This window comes from Colobus angolensis, unplaced genomic scaffold (assembly GCF_000951035.1).
Source record: "Colobus angolensis palliatus isolate OR3802 unplaced genomic scaffold, Cang.pa_1.0 Scaffold56, whole genome shotgun sequence".
Classification (NCBI taxonomy): domain Eukaryota; kingdom Metazoa; phylum Chordata; class Mammalia; order Primates; family Cercopithecidae; genus Colobus; species Colobus angolensis.
The window spans coordinates 6,096,916-6,111,891 of NW_012119154.1; the positions used below are offsets into that span (position 1 = coordinate 6,096,916).

Here is a 14,976-nt window from a genome sequence, read left to right on the forward strand (position 1 = left end):
CCTTTCTCTACTTGTGAATATTTGAGTACTGCTTCTAGTTGGGGGCTATTACAGCCAGTATTCCTGTGTTTTTTGGTTAACACATGTATGCATTTCAGTCAGAAACATCGAAATAACCCCTGCAGCATATGAGACTTACAGTTGCTCCACATCCTCACCAACACTTATTTTCCATCTTTTTTGAAAAACAATTGTAACCTCACATTCTCCTTACAACTCCTCCCACTGACCTTGGAATCAAATTTCTTCACATAATCTACACGACTCTGTGATCTGGCCCTTACCTCCCCAAATCCATCTGCGTCTACATGAGTCCTCTTATTTCCCACCTATTACATGTTGACCTTCTTCCTAAACAGTACTTGCCATTCTCCTGCTACCCCTGGGCCTTGCACACAACAAACTCTTTGCTCTCTTTCCTAGGATTAGCTCCTAATCCTTCAAATAGCAACTCAGTGGTCTCTTCCCCAGGACAAATCCTGCTATCATACGCTGTCAAAGCATCTCAGCTTCAGTTTAAAAGATTAGCATTATTTGATTTTCTAGACTCTCCAGTCTGGGCTCCGCCAGTGCAGAAAAGTATATTTTTACTCATCGTTGCACCCGTGGGGGCTGGGACAGAGTGGGAGCTCATATATTTGAAGGAACAAATGAACAAATGGGACATTGATGCAGTACTTTTGCCTCTCCAGTTTTTATGGTGGGGTGAATCTTACATTCGATATGCATTGGGAGAAACTGTCAGGTCTGAAACTGTTTTTGATATGGAGAACTTAAGAGAATTACACAAATGTCATTTGGCTATATAATATTCATCTGAATTTATCTTCTGCAACCGTTACTGTTTACCCAAGAGAAGTCAGTAATGTCAGATCACACTGTTCAAGGTCTATTTGATTATAACCTTCAAAGATGTTCAGTACATCTCTGGGTCACAGCTATTTATGCAGTTTTTTAAATGACCAAGGACATTAGATGCACTGATTTCACTTGCATCCCCTCAAATGGAGAACTGGCCAATAAAACTGCTGTCAAGAGGGTAAACTCTGAAATTTCCCCTGAAAATTTTATTTCCATCTTTACACAATTAGAAGAGAGAAGCCACTCCCAGTGTAGCAAACCCATAACCAAATGGCCCCAAGGCTTTGTGTTTGGTCCTCACTGCCTGATTAAATGTCTCAGTCTGTTTTGTGCTGCTACCACAGACTGGATAATTTGTAATGAACAGAAACTTCTCATAGTTCTCAAGGCTGGGAAGTCCAGGGGCTGGCATCTGCTGAGGGCATTCTTGCTGTGTCATTCCATTGCAGCTTTTTTTTAGGACTTGAGCCTTGGAATAAGGGTCCTGCAAACATTTACTCATGTCTCCCTGTTCCAGAGCCTGTCCCACTGTGAACTCATCACAGATGATGGGATCTTGCACCTGAGCAACAGCACCTGTGGCCATGAGAGGTTGCGAGTACTGGAGTTGGACAACTGCCTCCTCATCACTGATGTGGCCCTGGAACACCTAGAGAACTGCCGAGGCCTGGAGCGCCTTGAGCTGTACGATTGCCAGCAGGTTACCCGTGCAGGCATCAAGCGGATGCGGGTAGGTGTGGGGCAGGGGAGTCGGTCACACCTGACATTTCTAAGCAACAAAGGAAAACATCAAGAATCAGGCTGGGGCCAGGTGTGTGGTGGCTCATACCTATAATCCCAACACTTTGAGAAGCCAAGGTGGGCGGATTGCCTGAGGTCAGGAGTTCAAGACCAGTCTGGTCAAAATGGTGAAACCCCATTTCTACTAAAAATACAAAAATTAGCTGGGTGTGGTGGTGGGTGCCTGTAATCCCAGCTACTCGGGAGGCTGAGGCAGTGAGCCCAGATTGCACTACTGCACTCCAGCCTGGACCACAGAGTGAGACTCCATCTCAAAATAAATCAACACCCGTTTTCTCTGTTATGCAAGTTATGCAAACTGATCTGGCACAATAGTGTCACCTTATAGACTTCATCAAAATGTTCTTGCTTAGACTCTGCCCTGGAAGATTCAACTTGAGTTGGGTCTGGGATGGAGATTCCAGTCTGGTGATCGGAGCCCTTATAAGAAAGCCTTTGTTGGGATGGGCGCGGTGGCTCATGCCTGTAATCCCAGCACTTTGGGAGGCTGAGGCAGGCAGATCACAAGGTCAGGAGTTCGAGACCAGCTGACCAACACGGTGAAACCCCGTCTCTACTAAAAATACAAAATTAGCTGGGTGCACACCTGTAATCCCAGCTACTTGGGAGGCTGAGGCAGGAGAATCGCTTGAACCCGGGAGGAGGAGGTTGCAGTGAGCCCAGATTGTACCACTGCATTCCAGCCTAGGGGACAGGAGTGAAACTGTCTCAAAAAAAGAAAAAAGGCCTGTGTTAAAGGCAAGCAATTTAAGGTCATTATGAGTGGGAGGTAGAACTCTCTTGGCTAATTTCCAGGTAAGAGGGCTTAACAGAATTTGGCTTTTTCCATGTAGTTCACCTACATTGTTTTATTGATTATGCTTTAAGTTTAGGCAACTGCATTTACATATCAAAACAGCCCCATCCAGGGTGCTGCAGCTGTAGAGAACATTCACTTAGTTTGCAGACAGGGCTGGTTACTACCCCGGGTGGAAACATATCGAAGTATATTAACGTTTTCACTTATCCTTAGAAGGTACTAATGCGGGGGCAGAGGGTTGGGGGAGTAACAAGAGTAGCTCCAATCTATAGCATAAATTCTATTTGAACTGACTAAGGTGAAGATTTTTAATAGCGGACTAGAATTATGACCATAATCCTAAAAATACCAGTGTAAAGACTCCACTTTTTTCTTCATCCTTCCAGGCTCAGCTCCCTCATGTCAAAGTCCATGCCTACTTTGCTCCCGTCACCCCACCGACAGCAGTGGCAGGAAGTGGACAGCGACTGTGCAGGTGCTGTGTCATTCTCTGACAGCAGCTGCCTGGGCCCAAGGGGTGATGAGGCATCCCTTCCTCTAGAAGACCTGAGTCTTCCTGACCTACTCCACCATCACCCAATCTGTTGATTCTCCATTGGGAAAGGCATTTACAGGTAAAAGACTTCTGTATGGATTGCAGTAACTCTGGTGATAGTTCTCACCTTTATTCTGCTGTGAAACAATCAAATCAAAGCCTTGTGTCAGTTAACACAGGACAAGTGGTTTCAATGCAGCTAGGACCATGCCAGAAACCTGGATCTCTTAAGAGATTGGTACCTACCTAGGTACAAAAGTTCTACCCTTGGCATTATCAGCACTCCTCAAAAAGACCATCAGTGTTAGCACAAACTGAGCAGAAAAAATAGGCTGTTGATTTTCTACCTGATACTTAAGCCAGTGGCCTACTTTAATTCACAACAATTCCATTTTGATTAGCAGGACTTTTCCACTTTGAAGATAAAATAGCAACTTTGTCAAAGTGACTGTACTGCAAATTCATAATGCCTGATAGTTTTATATGTAGAGACTTATGTGGAAGGCATGTTAATAGGTTTCCATGAGACACCAAAGAAAAGAGGACTCTATACTGGGTGGAGCAGGGTCTTCACCTTTTTGTTTCTGTCAACTTGTCATACACACCTCCAGGGACCAAAAACAAAAGCAGCTCAGAGAGTCTGTGTTGCCTGATTGGAAAGTAGAAGCTCTGGTGTATGCTACAGCACATAATGCATTTTTATTAAAGGAAAAAAGCTAATTATGTCCATGCCTCTCATAAAACTGGGGGGAACCTTAAAGAAAAAGAACTAAGGCTTAAGTTATCTGTAGTATAATCAATTAAAAGTAATGAATGGATGCATGTAAAATGGATGTGATTTTTTTTTTCAAGCTTATTTTGCAATCTTAGAAATCAGGTTACACCATAGCTACTCAAAAGTTTTACAGACTTAAAACTCAGATCAGTAAGTGTTGGTACCTTTTAGACTCATAAAATTGAATAAACCATTGCAATGCTTTAAAAAAAATTAAGTCGGAGGGTTTTATTGCTATGATTTTATGGCAGACACATCCAAGCAAAACCATTTTCCAAATGCAGACCTTCATGATGTTATCTGAAATCTGGTAAAATGACCCTACTGTCTGCTGTGGTTGATTCTTGCTCCATGCTGTCCATATGTGTGATCTTTATTAAGAAACTATCACCACCTTCCTTGTAAACGTAGGTGTTCATGGTGGCTGGCCCTTCCTAACCACTACTCCCCCAAACTGAAGGGCCAGAAGCTCATGAGAAACGTAAGTAAAACGGCAAAAACGATGTTTTCCCATGACTAGCAATACCTTTATTGGGCAGCTTTAGAAGTGTTTCTAAGGATATATTACCTCGGCAGCATTCTAGGAAGGGAAAGCAGATAGATATATCTCCCCATAAATGGACTTAGCACGATTATCAGAGTAAACATTTTATTGCCTTATGCTATATTCCAGCATTCCTTGGTCTAAAAATTTTGTGGATACCATAGCAGTTCCTTAAATATACATTTATACCTACTGTTGTGGAGGAGACGGGGGAGGAAGACTGATGCAGGAAGCAACTTCAATAAATGAGCATATAACAGACTCGCTTCAGTGATTATGAATTAGAGTTTCTATTAAAAAAAATTAACTTCAGGCCAGGTGTGGTGGCTCACGCCTATAATCCTAGCACTTTGGGAGGCCGAGACGGGTGGCTCCCCTGAGGTCAGGAGTTTGAGACCAGCCTGGCCAACATGGTAAAACCCTGTCTCTACTGAAAATACAAGAAGTAGTCAGGCATGGTGGCAGGCACCTGTAATCTCAGCTACTTGGGAGGCTGAGGCAGGAGAAATGCTGGAACCCGGGAGGCGGAAGTGGCAGTGAGCCGAGATCACGCCATTGCACTCCAGCCTGGGCGACAACAGTGACTTTGTCTCAAAACAAAACAAAAAGATTAAATGACCAGAGCCTTCTATACATGATTTCTTTTGAGCCAGGATACAACCTATCAATCACAGCTACTGGACTCAATGCTCAATGACCCATGGCCTCATTTACAAAAAACAGGAGAACCTCTTGTAAGAAAATCAGCTTTGCTTCCTTTTAAAGTCTGGAACAGTTGCTGGAATAACATATCCTCAGTTGCATCAGCTTTGAGAAAATAAACTGAAAAGGAAAAAACTATGCGCCTAACCTCTTATTACATTTAGACTGGCTCAGAACACACACAGGGAAACTCCTTGATTCTAGGACATGAAGTGACAGAAGCAGGAAGTGGGATTTTAAATGAGACACACATTTGCAAAACAATCAGAAAACATTTATTATACTGAAATGTGTACATCCTACTATTAAAAAAACAAAGTAACAAATTTGCTGGTGCCAAGATTTATTTAGCCTGTTTCACGGGGACAAACTCATGTTCAATGCCACGCAGTAAAATTTGAGTCTCATAAGCGTCTAAGTATTTTTACCCCGCTTCTAAAACCTGATGAGGAATTCAAAATAAGCACACAGCATTAAATGACATTTATTGTTCCATAAATCTTGAGACCCAAAAAGGAATGCTAAATAGACAAGCAAAACTTTTAAAACAAGAGATAAACTCACTTCTTTCCCCAGTGACTGGTACAGGAAACATGTGGTCACACAAAAGCAAAGGCAAAAAGTCAGCCAGGAAAGCAGAGCGCTTTCTATAGGATCCTTTCCTATAGGATCTATAGGAGTTACAGATACTTTCAAATCGATGATGAAAATAGACCGTGCTTCTTTGTAGCAAATAATTAACCCCCTTTATGAATAAAACATGTCAAAGCTTTTACCCACTGAAGTAGTTTGTCTTCCGGGAGAGATTACAAACTCAAAATTACTCATTTCCTATTTTTTGCCTGAACACAGATGAGGACCAAATAGTACATTCAAATAAGGACACCTGGGTATATGGACAGAGATCCTACAATTAAAATGGAATAGAAGTTTAAAAAAACATTCAGTCCCCTACGCCATAGGCCTCAAACATGCTTGCTGATGGGTTCTGGGAAGGTTTTGGACGAAGGACGGAGATATGGGAGGAAAGTGAGAAAACAGTGGATTCCCTTTGAAAAGTATGCTAGCAGACAAGCATTTGGTTTTATGAAAGAGGCACTCTTTTTTATAGAGAAAGAAGCTATTACGTGGTGTATAAAAAGCCCCTAAATCATCACCAGAATGTCTATCCATGATTGTACTAAAGCTCAGTATTTGAGGAGAGGCTTAAGGGATTTGTATGGTACATTTTAGTGTTTGATAACATCTAGTGTTTCCACGAAAAAATTCATCTTGTTCATAATGAAGATCCCTGAACACCTATTCAGAAGCTATCAACAATAATACTTTCTCCCCCTACTTGGGTCACCTATTTCCAATGTCTGGGGTAGGGCTTTAAAAAATGCTTAATAGGATGGTGGGGGTGGGGGGTGGTCAGAGATGGAGGGAGAGAGGGAAGAAAACGAGAGAAAAACCACGAGTTTAGCAAGGAATCTCCAAAAATGAAAACCAGAAACTAAAATGCTAAAAATGGAAGCAGAAGCAAAAAAGTTTTTCAATAAATCTGTGACAAAGCCAAAACACAAAAGTCTTTGTACCTATTAGGATTTACACTGATCCTCTCACCAAGGTACTCCTGATAATGCAGTTTGCTTCAAAAGCCCATCTTCCTGGCTTGGATCTTCTCCAATCTGGCATGATCATACCAAACGTACACCCTTAGACATGATTTCTTCCAAGAAGGTGCCGAGCCTTTTACCTGACCACCAACGGCCACATCAGCACAACACATCTTTCCGCAAACAGATTCACTGCTGGCCCCAAAACAGCACTGTCCCCCAACTCCTCTCCAGGTCAGCATAAGGTTCAGGCAATAAAAGCCAAACTGGCACAGAAAGGTAAATGCCCACAGTAAGTTCCTACATTCATTTCCAAACCGCATACAGTGTAAAAAGACAGCAAAGGCTGCTTCTAGGAACTGTATTTACTGGCCTCTGCCAGAGCAGCAGGCAGCTATGCGCCTGCACTGTGGCCTCCAGAGCTGGATGCATGCTGTGCCGATGTGCTCACTCTCATGAGGATGCTTGGCTATGGCAGTGACAGTGAGGAGATTCACCTCTCATACAGCTCATTAGAAAGGTCATCTTGTGTTTTCAATATGAAACATTTCATATGGTAAAATCCAATCCCAAGACTTCTTGGATTCAGTCTTCACACACTTTTAAGCGTGACTATTTGGTACTGAATATAGTTCAGTCTATATAAGACATCACTTCAAAATTATGTGGATGCCATCACTATTTTCAGCTGCAGAAAAGGAAAGAAATATTTCTTCAGTCAGGCTTAGGAAATTAAGCCTATTAAATGGAAAACTCCCTGCCAACTACAACCTCCCTTCCCAATTCAGAGGTTACCTTTAAATGATTCTAGAGAAACAAGCAAATTAACTTGCTCTAGCTCCTCTTCCCCCAAAACACTTCATGTACACATTCCCTTTTTAGACATTCTGCGAAGCCTGGTCCACTATTAATGCCCCCATTCCAACATCGTCTGCCAGTTCTGGGGGTAGGGGGACATCTAGCAAGACACACAATAATAACAGTGTTGTCCATAAGGGAAGGAAGAACTAGAAGCAGAACAGGTGAAATATACTGTGTCAGGGCAGAGGACCCGAGGGAGCAAATGCAAATGCATACATCTATCTTTTCCAGAAAAATTTCTGAGCCACTGAGAGGGAGATTTCAAACATTTTAAAAATGTATCATTCCTTTTGCCTAGTGTTTCTCAGTAAATAGAAGCAATATAGGCATTCATTAAAAAATGATTTTTCTCATGAGGACAAAGTTTGAACAACAACCAAAAAAAACACAGTAAATTGAGATCAGAGGGGAGATTCTACGATTTCTAACACCAGAAAACGTCTACTGGTTCCACAAAACAAAACTATACAATTATACTATGTTTTCTTCTTTAGACATTGTCAGTTACGCAAGGTAAAAACTCTACTGCTGTGAGAACAAAAGACTGAGCAGAAGGGTACTAGGCTAAAGATGTTTCTGAAAGTAAAAGTTAGAGTGAACCAGTTCAGAGTTAAAACTCAGCCTCGCAGGTAACCTGATGGCATATGCAACATGTGAGGCGCAAAGTAAAATCAGTATTTCAGTAGTTTGGGGATACTTGACACACATGACATCTCCCTATTCTAGGGGCAGCTTTTGTGCTAAGACCGGATTTGGATCTTAGCTCACCTGACTTTTAAAACAGTCTATGAATGTATGATCTCTTCTCAAATTTTACATTTAGGAATCCCTCCTCTTTAATGTGGGAGCCACCTAAGCCTGGTCCTGGCTCTCTTTTCACATTCTCTCCCTAAATGACCTTAACAACTTCTACAGCTTTGAGTGACTGTTGATATGCTGAAGGCCTCCAAATTTACATCTCAAACCAGGCCTCTTCTCTGAACCCCAGAGTGGTAACAGTCAACTGCCTACTTGACATTTCTACATATCCAAAATCAAACTCCTGGTTGATTTGCCCCAACCATACTTACCTCTTCAATGAAATCACCATCTGCCCAGTTACTTTCCACAGAAAACCAGGTGTCAGAACTATTCCTCCCTCAAATGTGCAGCCCAATGGGGCCCTGTCTATAAATCTGTAAGATACCACCACCTTTCACCTGGGTATCTCCTGCCTCATTTTGCCACTTTCTCATCTGTCTCCACAGAGTTGTGAAAGTGAAAGAAAAATCTAGTCACATTACTACTCCTTTGTTCGAACAACTTCAGTGACAACCCAATACGTTTCAAGTAAATCCGAACTACCATCATCACCCGGTCCCGCGTGCCGGACCCGGCCTCCTGCTTTGCTTCACCCTGATCAGCTCATCCTCACACACAGCATGGCAGCTACATGGCCCACTGCCAAGCTTTCAAAGAAGCCAGGTGTTTTATTTGCACACAGCCCCACATTGCCTGGGGATGCTCATGCTATGGCCAGCTCCTGCTCCTTCTCATTCTTCAAGTCTCAGGATTAATGACACCTCCTCAGAGAAGCCTTACCTTACAGCTTCACATTCCCCTCAACCCAGATCTCCCTTATCCATAAGTACCCCACACTTTCCTGTTCCTTCATGGCACTTAACATATTGGTAATTTTGTGTATCTCTTGGCCAATTTTGGTTTGCTTTCCCCAATAGGAGTTTCATGGATTCTGTTTTATTCAAGATCCACTGAGCGACAGAAGCACAGTGTCTGACACAAAGTGCTCAGTAAGACGTTGGCTGAATGAATTGAGATTTTTTTTTCCAATCATCTAGAAAGACTGACTCCTCTTCCTTATTTGTTAATTTCTACCACTAGAAATATTCTCAATTCATTTATCAAACTTTCTTCTTAAAATAAGTAAAGCCATCATTTTAAAGAATAAACACACGAGAGGCACAAATTAGAGGCACACACCATCTCTCATGACTCTGGCATTTGAAGACACACACACATGCAAAGTACCTTTTACTGTGGAGAATAAAAAACAACTCTCATCTTGAAAATTCTGAACCATCTAGAAGGATAAAGTAAATGTGTAAGTACAATTAAGATCCAACTGTCATTTCTTAACTAAAAATGATTTTAAAACAGTAAATACTCTTCTCACACAAATACAGGACTCAATGGCCAAAACGATAATTCATGAAGGCAGTGTGAGGCAGCAAAGATGCACACGTGCTGCACTGCCTTGTGTTCACTGTGCCTGTCCATAATGGTCCCTGAGAGACCTGGTCGGTCACCCGTGTGACCCACAGGGGCACATCCCCTGCCAGCCTCAGTGGATGATGACTCTTAACAAAAATTGCATAAAGTGCTCTTCTATTATTACTTGCTTGCCACCAATCACTAGGGGAAAAATTATATATCTTACATGTTTTTTTAATTAGTCATCAAATAATAGACAAAAGGAAAACACATCCAGTGACTCACCTCATAAAACAGGCCAAAGCCTTCCACTATCCTAGAGTCCCCCAGTAACTGGCTGCATCCTAAAGGGCTGGGGGGAAGCTAAGCCAGTTTTCCTTGGCTTGTATTCCATGTTATCACTAGGATGCCTGTAACTCATGGTTATAAGTTCTTCCAAAGTGATTCCCAACTCTCGGGAAATGATTCTCATAAGTATTTTCAAAAGAGGTCACAGAATTTTTCTACAGTTCTACAATTACATGTATAAAAGTAAATACCAGTGTGAAAAGGAAAAACAAATGATTTGATTTACCTGATCACTAACAAGAATGTGAATACCAGTGGGACCCTGTCTGTAAACCTGATTAATTTGGTGGAGAGGAATATTAAACACCAGCGCAAGTTTTCGAGCAACTTCTGAGGCAATCATTTCTTCCAAGTAGATTGCATGATAAACTGAAATTTAAAAAAAAAACAGAAGAGCATTTTAACAGTGATCTTTGATCTGTTTTCTACCTGATCTGTAGGATCTGTACAAAGATCACACCTTTCAAAGTACCAAAAAAGTAAAAAACATTTTAAATGGGAATAAACTCTTTCTTTCCCCATCTTACTACCTTGAAATCTCAAACTACCAATCTAAAACGTAAGAATACATTATTTATATCCAGAAATATAATTTAATAAACATTAACAGAAATCCCTGGACAAAAAGATTTGGTTTGAATTTTTCTTTATATTTTTATTCAATGAATATAGTTTCATGTATTCAAAATTTAAAAACAGGAATTGGCTGCAAATGGACATGGGGGATCTTCTTGAAATAATGGAACTCAAACTGGATTTTGACAATGGCTGCCAAACTCTCTAAATTTGCTAAAATACCATTATGTACTTAGAATGGGAGGACTTTATGGTATGTAAATTATGCCTGAAGAAAGCTGTTTTTAAAAATAATATATACTTCATGTATTCCTAGCAATATACAAAAAGAACCCTAAAAGAGTCACATTCTTTTCGTTCATTTTTTTGAGACAGCGTCCTTCTCTGTTGCCCAGGCTGGAGTACAGTGGCACAATCACAGCTCACTATAGCCTCTGCCTCCCAGGCTCAAGCAGTCCTCCCCACCTCAGCCTCCTAAGTAGCTGGGGCTATGGTGGGGGCACATGCCACTATGCCTGGCTAATTTATTATTATTATTATTATTATTATTTGTAGAGACAGGGTTTCACCATGTTGCCGAAGCAGTCTTAAACTCCTGGGCTCATGCAGTCTAACCAGTTAGGCCTCCCAAAGTGCTGGGATTACAGGCATGAGCCATCACACCCAGTTAAGCATCACAGTTTTTGATCCAGTAATCCTACTACTAGGAATTATCCTAAGGAATAAAAGCTATCTGTATATGCCCCTCCCCCACAAAAATTTTAATATGAAAGATACTACATGAAAAGCTAAGAATACAAACAATAAAGTGTGATGCTTCCTTACAGAAAGCCCCAGCCACATTCCATCCAGTGTTCTGCATTTTTGCTACACAGAACTTAGCAGGTATCTGCAGAGTGTACATCTGTAGTGAGTCTCACTCTTGTAGGTCCTGCTCAGTTACTGATTAAAGCCAGACATGGCTCGGGAATATCATTACTGAGAACTTTGCTTCCCCAAACAAGGGGTTTGTAAGTATAGAAACCCAGAATTTTCCATTACATAAAACTTAGAAGTTGGAACTAAAATTATAGTAAGACTATAGAAATGATCTAGAGAAGGTGTCACCAAACCCCAGTCCATGTGGGCCAATTCCTGCCCTCCACTTTTTTTTTTTTAAATAAAGTTTTACTGGAACAGCCTTATCTACAATTTACATACTGTCTATGGCTATTTTAGCACTACAACCAGAATAAATGTGAGAGACCCTATGTATGCTCTAAAGAGATGGAAATATTTACTACCTGACCTTTACAGAAGAAGTCTGCTGATTATGGGAAAATATCCAGTATTTCCCCACATCCCTCCACAAACACTCATGTCTGAGGACACACCTTCCAAAATATTATAATCTTGGCCATATGTAAGTGATGTACAAGCTCCTGATGATACACGGAGAGCTCCTTTAAATTTTTATCCTTTAAGAATCTGTATAATCTCAAAATTCAGAGCTTCTGAAGTCAAAATGATACCAAATACAAAAGTTCAGAGTAGTGATGCTATCCTTCCAATTTTTCAGTAAAATTCAAATCACAAAATATTTTTCAGAGTTCTATCTATTATTATGGCAAATAACTGCATCTCTGAATGCCATTAATACATCTTTTGTTGAAAAGTTCTGAGCGTGTTACCTTTGTTCTACTTCAGAGTATGGAAAGAAGGAAATATTAACATATATCAATACTACAAATGAGAAAATATATGCATTTTAAAATGCTTAAGGGCTGTATTTAAAGGCGAGAAGAGGGAGAGGCCAAGATTTTTATCTCTGTCCTAACCTAGCACTATACCATACAATTAAACGCTCAGGATGAGAAGCCCTCCCGAGATAAGATACTGTCTGGTATTATTTACAATGAGCTAAAGATACAGCATCAGACAAGGTGCCACACACAAGGTGCACAGTGCTGGCCGAACACTTGTCAGTGACAAGTCCACACACTTAGGACTATTACATGCATGCACTGTTGCACATATGTTATACTCTAAGAGTTTTCCCCATCCCTAGTCAGGAAAATGGGGGGAAAAAAAGGAAAGAAAAACCCTCCTGCTTTTTTTGTTAAGCTGCCAGTGTTATATTCATCATTTCAGCAAATCTGACAAAAAAATAAAAGCCAGAAAGATATCAATGCATTCAAGCTAGGTTTTCCACTTGTTACATATTTCCAGCATGAAGGGCCACATGAAAAAGAGACCCACAGTGTGGCTGTAATAACTGAGAAAGAATGCCAGCTTCCTCTTCTCCCAAGGACTTGGCCCTAGAGCTGCCACCTCTCATTGCGGTCAAGGCTCCCTCATGAGCAACTTGGCATTCCTAACACAGCAAGAGTTCTCCAAAGCCTGCTCAATCACGTCTTTCCCATTTCTGTTTTGACAGTTTCAGAAGTGACAGAATCGAGATACCCTCAATACCTACCATAGGGTGCCCCACTGCCATTCTCACTTGCACTGCTTGCAGCTTGCTGCTGCCCTTGCAGTGCCATGCTGCTTGGCTGCTCCCGGCAGACATAGATGGTTAAACGGGGCCTAACTGACCTGCAATCAGAAGATGCCACTGATGAGCCTGGGAGAGAAAGCTGCCTTACACATGTACAAATGTGACAACTACAGGAATCTAAGTTCTATTTCCTTATGAGAACTTTATAATGTTATTTCGTTATATAAAATAATTCACTAATAAAAATATAAAAACCACACACCTCACACCAACTATCACAGGTGGTCTAATATGATGATCCAGACTCTAAACCATTGAGATGGTCTGTCAGATGCTGGTAAATTTAAGTTTCAAGATTAAGTCAGCAAATTAAAAATCAGTAAGATTCAATTTTAATGGAATTCTCACACCACAAGTATAGAAAGAGCAATGATAGTAAATGGTTCTTACAAGCCAGCACAATTTACAGTTTCTGTCATTTTAATTCACAATTAGTTTACATTTTTAATAACTGTTTAGTAATAGTCATGACCTTGAAAACCATAGATTCTGTATAGCTCACCTAAATTAGAAGTTTTGTTTTCTTGGCAACAAACCCAGTCGTCTTCAAGAAATCAGTACTGCCCATGTGCATTTCTACCAGTCTTACAGTCTACCTCTGCCCTCATCAGTGCCTGCATCATATCTGGGCCTGCCCTGAAGGTGTACACAAAACAGTCTTCTTGTGAGCACAATGCTGCCAATGCTCGATGGCGCACACAGGCACACACGCCAACCTAGCGTGGAAACACATTCTGCCCAAATTCCCCACGCGAAGAAAGGTACATTCTTATTTCAAGCAAAACAGTTCACAGTATTTTACCTTGACTTCAGTGAATTATAGAGCCGAATTCCATCGGCTGCACCACAAATTTGAACTAAATCCTCTTTTGTCAGTTTTAATAAGTCGGCACCTAGAAAAGAGCAAAAATATTTTTCTCAAATAAATGGAAAAAGAACATAACTGCTTTACAGGCATCTGTCTTCATGCAGTCCAATGTCCTTCAAAATAATGATAGATATCCTGAATATACACATATACATGAACAATACAAAAAGACAGACACCTGTCCTTCAGAGCCAAAGAAAATGCTGGCTTTTCCATGTCCTGTATCAAGAAGGAGCCTAGAAGTCCAGAGGCCGATGAATCAAATCAATGAGTGTAGGTAGGGCCTAAAGAACTCTTCCCAATACAAGATTTCACTCATCTACCTTATTTAGTGACTGGGTTGTGGCTACGTGAAGAAACATGATTCTGACCCACCCCACAGAAACAAACCCTGAGATCACCCAGGCCGGTCAATCTTTAATTTTACAAAAAAGGAAATGGAAGCCCCGAGTTTGTGGGCCTTGCCTAAAGTCTGAAGAGTTGGTAGCCGAACCAGGACTGGGCCTCTTTATACTGAAACGTGCAATGTAAAGTCAAACATTCTATAACATAAACAACTCTGTCACAGCAGCCACTTTTAACAGAAGAATGGCAGAGAATCACACATTATACCCTAAGATTTCCCCCAAGCACATCCTACTTAACGTCATTTACAAGTGTAAATGTCTCTCTATACAGGTTTCCTATAGCACAACCTAGAGAAGCAGTCAGTGTTTGACACTTTTAAAAATTCTATCTAAACACTTCCTTCGCTTACTATAGAAGAAAACAAACTTACACGTAAGTATATGGAAGCCATACCTGAGGACATAGACACCATGAACTACTACTCAGTATTTCAAGCATAAATGATACGGCATCTAGGATTTGCTTTGAAATACAACAGAAGGCAGGAGAGGAAATAATGGAGAGCAAAACTGACCAAATGCTGGTAGTTTTTGAAGTTGGAGATGGCTGCATG

At 40.9% G+C, this 14,976-nt stretch overlaps 2 protein-coding genes across 5 annotated transcripts in view; one reads left to right on the forward strand and one right to left on the reverse strand.

Moving 5' to 3' along the window:
* The window catches only part of FBXL2 (F-box and leucine-rich repeat protein 2), a 101,350-nt gene extending 97,362 nt beyond the window's left edge, over positions 1 to 3,988 (forward strand). For all 3 annotated transcript variants that reach the window (XM_011961555.1, XM_011961556.1, XM_011961557.1), the window contains 2 exons: positions 1,379 to 1,591; positions 2,848 to 3,988. In XM_011961555.1, coding sequence (XP_011816945.1) covers positions 1,379 to 1,591; positions 2,848 to 2,955 — 321 coding nt within the window. In that variant the 3' untranslated portion in view covers positions 2,956 to 3,988. The remainder of the gene's footprint in view (positions 1 to 1,378; positions 1,592 to 2,847) is intronic.
* A 1,281-nt stretch (positions 3,989 to 5,269) lies between these two features.
* Positions 5,270 to 14,976, reverse strand: part of UBP1 (upstream binding protein 1 (LBP-1a)) — a 52,381-nt gene continuing 42,674 nt past the window's right edge. For both annotated transcript variants that reach the window (XM_011961554.1, XM_011961553.1), the window contains 5 exons: positions 13,950 to 14,040; positions 13,067 to 13,185; positions 10,262 to 10,404; positions 9,505 to 9,556; positions 5,270 to 7,303 (listed from right to left, as the gene is read on the reverse strand). In XM_011961554.1, the coding sequence (XP_011816944.1) occupies positions 7,266 to 7,303; positions 9,505 to 9,556; positions 10,262 to 10,404; positions 13,067 to 13,185; positions 13,950 to 14,040 (443 nt within the window). In that variant the 3' untranslated portion in view covers positions 5,270 to 7,265. The remainder of the gene's footprint in view (positions 7,304 to 9,504; positions 9,557 to 10,261; positions 10,405 to 13,066; positions 13,186 to 13,949; positions 14,041 to 14,976) is intronic.